A 7,794-nucleotide genomic window follows, 5' to 3' on the forward strand; every position below is an offset into this window, starting at 1 on the left:
TCGCCCGTGATTCTAAGATTCGCCTAAATTCTTTAACAGCTTTCATGTTATCATACTGACGTGTGTACAACTTTGCAAGTGATATACCCTGGAAGACAGATAAATTGACTACAAGATCAAAGTTAGTCCTCAATTTTTCCAACCAGCTTGAAATGTCATAAACTTGCTAGTTACGTCTTTCAACTTCCATCTTGACAATCTCCTCCTCCTCAAAGTCACCACACGAAATGTATCATTGCATAGCCGTGCTGTAAAGCTCTAAAGAACTTGTGGTGTAAGAACCCATTACATTACAATATTAAGAACTTATGGTGTAACAATATTAAAGAACTTATGGTGTAAGATTACATTACATTACCACGTATTTCCAATTCTGCCCGCCGTATGTCCGTCCCTGTTCAATTGTATTACGCACGGTCTTACGATGGTACACAGCTTGACCTTGCTTAATGTAACGCAACCGGGCTCAAATTGGTTACACATCCTCGGTGGTCCGTAAATATATCTAAAACTAACGCTCTGTCGATCATTCCTGTACCCTCCCCCTCCCCTCCCCCTCCCCCTCCCCCTCCCCTCCCCTCCCCTGCCATAGCAGAAAGGTGTAAGGTTTAGGGGTGGGGTGGCACAGCAGTTACTTGAGTTGGGTTTCTATGAAAACATGCCGAAAGAGGCAAGGCGTTTTTGGATGGTTTTCAAAATACTTTTAAATTTCATTACCACTACAATTACAGTAAATGTCTTGCACTTATGACTTTTTAATTTATGTTTTGGGCTACAATCGAGAAGTTCTTTTACAATGTTTCAGTAAAGTAAAGCCAACAACAGCAGCTAAAGGTTTGTGGGTGACCTTGGTAATTAACCCCAGGGCAGAGATCACAAGGGAAATTGCATGTTGGGTCTATTTACACAAGCTTAGGTTGAATTTGTAGTGAAGAGAATGGTGAAATCTACCCTTTGTATTAACCATAGTTGCATTCAGAGGAAAAGACAGCCCTGTGTCTACAACTTATGATACCAATTTACCCATGTAAATTGCCCACTTTTCTTTCACAATGGTTTAGCTAGTTGGCAAACTAAAGCTTGTGGCATGGGAACATGCAAACATCTGTCATAAATTAAGGTGAAAGCAGACCATTCAACTTTTCAGCAGAAATTGTGTGATTTGGTTGCTCCGAAAGTTATTCTTAAAGTAAGTACCTGGTTATATCTATTTATTCCTGATACTTCCCTTCAGAATTCAAATAGTCTGCCTCTCAGAACTCTCTTGACGAGGTCCCCAGTATAAACAATAAAGATTGTTGCCAACACAACTTACAACTGTCATAAAATGGTTCACTATTCTACAAACTAAGCCATGATCATTTCTTCTCTCAAGAAAGGGGTTTTATGTGGCTCTCTTACACTCTCAACACAACATAACAGTTTGGTAAATTAATTTAGTTCACTGATGTGTTGAGTCCATGTTGATTCTTCTTCTTCATCCCTCTGTGACCAGCACCTCAAGTTCATTGAAGAGCAAGCTCATCGGACAGGTTCTTAGTAAACTACAGCATTAAGTGGATCAGCACGAATACTACTCAAATCTAGGTTAGAATCTGCTTCCTCATCTATTTCTCCTATGACAGCACTGAAAACAAATAAATTTCAAGACAGGTTTGATAACTTCATCTGTGCATCAATTGGCAGCTTGCACACAAATAAAGCATCAGGCAAAGGATTTTCATTGTGCAGGAGGTTGCACCCTTAATGTCACCACAAGGAACAAACAGTTTGAGGGGTGGAGGAACTTGTGAGGAGCTTGCAAACTTGTGGAAGGTGCCCAGATTAATAAAACTCTGATAATGACTTTGATCAGGTAATTCAAATTTTATAAAGGCTGATAGTTTCTAAAGAAACTGTTTGGGGCTGCGTCAGTGGGGGTAACAAAATAATTTGGATATATCAACAAAGTTGAAATGGTAAATTGACCACTGCAATGATTACAAAAGCTGACGTTTCGAGCATTAGCCCTTCGTCAGAGCAAAGGGCTAACGCTCCAAACGTCAGCTTTTGTAATCATTACGGTGGCCAATTTACCATTTCAACTACGTTGATATATCCAAATTATTCAAATTTTAATTACTCTTTACAAGATCAGGCCTTTACAACATCAGGCCTTTCCACCTGGAAGATAACCCTACAAGATAAAAACTTGAGCAGTAAAAATACTTGTATAGGTAAGCATGGGATAAAGTTTTGTGGAGCCTTGATACTAAAAGTATCAACCTTTAATATGATAATTGGCTTACATATTGTCTCCTCTTATGATGTAAAGACCCAGCATTACTTGCTCCACTCCACTCCCTGATGAGAACACTCTCTCATGGCTCTCATCCAAAATTAAATTCACTGTCTGATCAAACCCTTTGAGGGTTCCCTGAAACAAGTCAACAAATAATTTCTGTAAAGAATTTTACCTACTCTTGAAAAAAAAAATTGCTTCTAGTATAAAAAAGAGATGGTAAGGGTATAATTCGCTCTGACGAAGGGTACAATTCGTTCTGACGAAGGGCTAACGCTCGAAATGTCAGCTTTGAAACTCTTTAGGGTGGCCAATTTTCGCCATCAACTCAGTTGATAAAACCCAAATTACCTTGTTTCTCTCACCGGTGGGAGTGCAATAAAACCAAAGCTGAACTTAACAATGGCAACTGCGATCGAGGACAAAGATACATAGGAGAGAACAAATGAGAACTAAAAGAAAAACAAGAAATATCGGTAGAAGAAGCAGAGGTATCAACATCTCAGAAGCCTCGCAGTTCGCCAGTCGCCACCACCTAATGGAGTTATTACTGAAGTTACGATTGGTTTTACACTTCCAAAATACATAAAGTAATTTACTGCATAATAATTATATACAAAATCTTACCACAATCATTCTTCCATCTTGTGTAATAACTGCTACGGTATCTATATTCTTGTGTTAAGAATGTATACTTTAACCCAGATCCAGACTTGCGCGTAAGAATGTACAAAGTGCTTTTCTGCCGAAGATCATCCTGCAGATTTCTCAACGCTGCAAATATTCTGAAACATCCCGTGCGCACATTGGCTAGGGGAACACGCGCGCTGAACAGAATTCGATGGTAGACTGAAAGTATACCAGATCAATCTGATTCAAACATATGCTACCTGAAAAAGCTATGTGTATTTTCAACCAGTGCATGGGACTCAAAGTAGATAATTTCGATTCTTAATGGAAGCGATTCAGTTTTCAAAGGATACGATTTACATACGTCTCCAAAGTTGCCGCCATGTTGGAATGAGAATAATAGCTTTGTAGCCACTCCGTTTATTCTGGAGTAAAGGAAAGCTGCTGAGCATCCGAGCCTTTCAGTCATCCCAGAACGAAGGCATAAACGAGAAGGCGCGATTTGACTTCAAAATTTCCTCTTCAGTTGGCAATGGATGGCAGAAAGTGCTTCAAGTGTGGTAAGACGGGTCACTTAAAGAGAGATTGCCCCGAAAAGGCAAGCCATAATTTGCAAAATGTGAAATGTTTTGCTTGTGGAAGGCACGGTCATTTTCGGAAGGACTGTCCCAACATGCTCACTTCTGAGAATACAGCTGACACCGCATCTGCGAGGCACTCAAAAAACTCTGCAAGTAGCCGGCAAATGGAGTTGCAGTTTCCAGTCAGCAAATCAATGTTTATTGATACTCACTGTCATTTAGAGTATGTTTTCGAAAGACTTAGACACACAGGAAGTTTGAAAGAGTTCCAGACAAGGTATTCCTTCCCACCAAATTTTGAGGGTTGCATCACAACATTTTGTGATCCCGCAGCTTTTTCGTCCTTTGGCACTTGGTGTGATGTACTTTCGCAAGAGAATGTTTGGGGAACATTTGGCTGTCATCCTCATAGTGCCAAATATTACAACGATGACTTGGAAGCCAAAATAATTCAGTGTTTGGATCATCCCAAAGCCATTGCCTTAGGTGAGGTTGGGCTTGATTACTCTTCACATTGCACATCTCCTCCTGAAGTTCAAAAAGAAGTGTTTACCAGACAAGCCAACTGGGCTGTCACACTAGGAAAACCTTTGGTTGTCCATTGTCGTGATGCCGAAGCAGACACACTGGAAATACTTAAATCCTGTCTACCACAAGACTGGAAAATCCATTTGCATTGTTACACTGGATCAAGTGCATTTGCAACGAAATTTTTCCAACAATTTCCAAACCTTTTCATAGGAATGACAGCAGTGGTTACTTTTGGTAAAGCTACAAATATTCATGAACTTGCATTTGATGTGCCATTAGAAAAGCTATTACTGGAAACTGATGCACCATATTTTGTTCCATCACAAGTGGCTGATAAGCATAACAAGTTCAGCAACCCTGGAATGGCAATATTTACTGCTCAGAGAATTGCAGAAATAAGGGGTGTTGCTTTAGAAGAGGTCCTTGAAACAGTTAGAAAGAACACTGCATATGTTTATGGTATTTAATCTGAGAATAGAAATGGTGTGATGTTAATTTAATAGATAGTAATTAATTTAGGTTTTACCACAGCACTTGTGGGGTAAGAGGGATTGATCATACACAGAGGAAATTATCTGTTCCTCAACTCAAACTCTTTAAATGTAGCATTCTTTAGCTCTTCTCTTTTAAAGATTGGTAAGAGAATGTGCATTGTAAAAAATCAAAATCAAACTCAAATATTTTTCCAGTGCATTTTATTGGATACATAACTGAGCTTACATATTTTTAAAATCTACATGTATGCTGTGAATTTTATTTTGTATGAAATATTTGACTGTGATCTTTGAAGGTATAGATAAAAAATTTAGGATTTTGGTATTCTTTAGGAAGATTTTTTCCTTGCAAATGCCAGGCCATACTTTAAAACAGGAAGAAATGACAATGCCAATAAAAAACACAATCCAAAGAAATGCTGGTAACCAGTAATATCTACTAGTATCCCAGATAAGGAAATCATCAACAATTTGCCCAGCACTTCTGATGTAGCAAGAACAGCACAGTGTGTTCCTTTAGTACCAGGTAAAGAATCTTGTGAACTTTGCATCATGAGTGTGAATGTTGCTGTTGTGATTATTCCACCACTTAGTTGAATGAAACATTCAATGATTGCAATTCCAGATTTAGTAAATTGTGTTAAGGACAACAACCAAAGTGAGAGAAGTGGTACGAGTCTTGCATATGAAGTCCATATGAGTACTTCAATCACCCATGACCTTAAATTCAAAATTAAAACAGAGCTTCTTCAATATTGAGTGCAGTTGATGCAGTGTCTAATACAAAGTCAAGTAACTACTATTTATTAATTATTGACCACTTTCAAAAATGGCTGCCGGATTAATATTCTTTTGTTTAAATTTAAATTAGCCTTTCTGGCCTTGCTTGAGATGATGTATTCTTTTGAATTTTGTACTGGAAAACGAGGCCAAAAAGGCTAATTCAAATGTAAACAAAAGAACATTAATCCAGCAGCCATTTATGAAAGTGGTCAACTGTCTACTTGCAAACTGCAGTAAAAATATACAATTGTTGAAAGTGACTAAGGGCTTTTAACAGATAAATGTCTTAAAAAGTTTCTGAAGTCTTGTAGTATGCCATAGTAGAATAATGAATGAAGATAAACACTTTCCTCAACTCTCAAGAATTCATTTCATTTCCATTCTAATTTTTACATATTACCATAATAGTTACTCTTTGTTTACTGTTGACATACCACTCAATTCCACACATCTGTTTTGATTAATATTTGTTATTTTGTGACCTTTCTGAGGAGAGTATGTTAGGCATTAATTTTAATGTCCTCTGTCCCCCATAGAGCGAGTCCGAAAAAGGGTGCTTAATATAATTTACCCTGAGGCTGAGTCATATTCATATGCCTTACAGCTAGGTAAATTAGATAGGCTAGATGACAGAAGAGTAGACCTGTGCTATAAATACGTGGCAAAAATGAAGTCCCCCAGGCACCCACTGCATCATCTGCTCCCCAGCTCACTCCTACACGCACCTAATTACGACTTACAACACAAAAGTACTATCTCTTCTGAAACATTCAGATATGTAGGACAAAGAGAATGGAGGACTTCTTTACATTTAAATATTTTAAATGATTGAATTGTTATTATCATTGTTATAGTCATTACCTTTTAGTTTTTGGATAATAGTTGCCTCAAGATTGTAAAATACACTCGATAATTCAGGTCTTTTACTGCCAGAGAGTTTAATAAACTAGTCATTCATTCATTCATTCTTTGTTGTTACTATAGAATGTCATTCAAATGAGACAGAACATTATACAGATGTTAGTTATAAGTTAAACATTCACAATATACCTGTTTGCATAATGCAGACTAACAATCCAGCCTCCTAAGGTTGAACCAGCTATTGAGAACAATTGACCAAATATTCCAACTATAACTCCTACTTGTTCTTGAGGGACTCTTTGATCAATCAGATACAAAGGCAGCATGCTAACAACACCTTGCTCGCCTAATTTGTATGTCATAACACAGAACATCAGCCATGAGAAGTCAACAGTTGTAATAGTAGTTCTGATATACTGTAGAGGACTAAGCTTGCCACTTGTATTATCATTTGTGACTGAAGTAGATGAACATAACTGATGTCCTTTAATTCCTTGATTCTCTAATGAAGTTCCTTTTGTTGCTTCATTTTGTAAACAGGTTCTATTGTTAATGTTGATTGATGAGATGATTAATATGACAGTGTAAAAAGAGCCCCAGAGAGTGAACAGCCATTCCCAGCTGCAGTATGCACTGAGCCAAGAAAGAATACCTCCACCAAATAATGCACCCACCTTGTAACCAACCACTTGTAGTGTGCTTCCCTTTCCTGGAAATGGAACAAAATGTTACCCTTGTGACTAGCAGTATTACAACTGGTTGTAGGGGTCTTGTAAGGTCACAAACTGTTCTTGATGACTCAAACAACATTTTAACAAATTCAGAAGGATTTTCCTCTAAGGTTACATCCCATATTTACCAAAGAGGGAGGGAGTTCTGTGAGTTACCTTGCATGCACAAATGGAACAATACAGGTGACACTTTAACATGTACCACTCAATATGAAAATGTTGTCCTGAACAGTACTCAAAAATTCTTCAAGAAGGCAGTAGTTTAAAGCTAACATTTTGGAAAGAGACACCAACCTTCTTTCCTAGATCTTGTAAGTGAAAATTCAATTTTATTTCATACTTTTTCAGAATCATTTTGCATTAATTGAACTCTTTAATTTAACTTGTAAATGTCTCCTCACCAAGATCTGCAGGTTTTAGCAGGCTAATTGCGTAGGCATCCACTGCAACATCCTGTACAGCAGATGTTACGTTCATCCATAACACGCAAAAGAGAATTAAATAAGTATTGTATTCTCCAACCCAGGCTGACGTAAAGCAAATCAGGGCCATGGCGAAAGAGCCCAAAGTAATCCAAGAGTTGAAAGACCATAAATTATCAATCAAAGGGGCTATCATGAATTTGAAGATCCATGGTACACTTAAGAGGCGGCTAAGGCCTACCTTTGACAATGAAAAGTTATGTTTCCTAAGAAGCAAAGGTAGAAGTTTTACTTGAAAGCCATAAGGCAATCCTTGTCCGAAATATAAAAGAAACAACAAACCATCAAGGTTCGCCATTTTGAAAAGCGAAAAGGACTTTGTGGCCAGGCCATATGTACACGGAACGGCTCCACAGCCACCAGTTCGAATGTTTTCAACTTGCAAACTTATTTCGCAAGCTTAATTGTTTTCTTTTCTGC

General features: G+C 37.9%; 3 protein-coding genes across 4 annotated transcripts; 1 reads left to right on the forward strand and 2 right to left on the reverse strand.

Annotated features, from left to right (window-relative positions):
- Positions 1-735: 735 nt before the first annotated feature.
- LOC111338898 (U6 snRNA-associated Sm-like protein LSm8) lies at positions 736-3,348 on the reverse strand. Its single transcript, XM_022945447.2, has 4 exons — positions 3,265-3,348; positions 2,909-2,949; positions 2,289-2,416; positions 736-1,627 (listed from the first exon to the last, which is right to left on the reverse strand). The coding sequence occupies exons 1-4, from the start codon at positions 3,293-3,295 to the stop codon at positions 1,537-1,539; spliced, it is 291 nt and encodes a 96-aa protein (XP_022801182.1). The 5' UTR covers positions 3,296-3,348; the 3' UTR covers positions 736-1,536.
- A 2-nt stretch (positions 3,349-3,350) lies between these two features.
- LOC111338897 (3'-5' RNA nuclease TATDN2) lies at positions 3,351-6,265 on the forward strand. The gene has a single exon (XM_022945446.2). It carries the CDS (start codon positions 3,444-3,446, stop codon positions 4,488-4,490), a length of 1,047 nt encoding a protein of 348 aa, XP_022801181.1. The 5' UTR covers positions 3,351-3,443; the 3' UTR covers positions 4,491-6,265.
- Positions 4,702-7,687, reverse strand: LOC111338896 (solute carrier family 33 member 2). Of its 2 annotated transcripts, XM_022945445.2 has the most exons (4): positions 7,556-7,687; positions 7,294-7,345; positions 6,351-6,870; positions 4,702-5,237 (listed from the first exon to the last, which is right to left on the reverse strand). In XM_022945445.2, exons 1-4 carry the CDS (start codon positions 7,670-7,672, stop codon positions 4,847-4,849), a joined length of 1,080 nt encoding a protein of 359 aa, XP_022801180.2. In that variant the 5' UTR covers positions 7,673-7,687; the 3' UTR covers positions 4,702-4,846. The 2 variants fall into 2 exon arrangements, with proteins under 2 accessions (XP_022801180.2, XP_022801179.2); XM_022945444.2 differs by having other exon boundaries at positions 7,294-7,672.
- Positions 7,688-7,794: the final 107 nt, after the last annotated feature.

This window comes from Stylophora pistillata, chromosome 5 (assembly GCF_964205215.1).
Source record: "Stylophora pistillata chromosome 5, jaStyPist1.2, whole genome shotgun sequence".
NCBI classification, from domain to species: Eukaryota; Metazoa; Cnidaria; class Anthozoa; order Scleractinia; family Pocilloporidae; genus Stylophora; species Stylophora pistillata.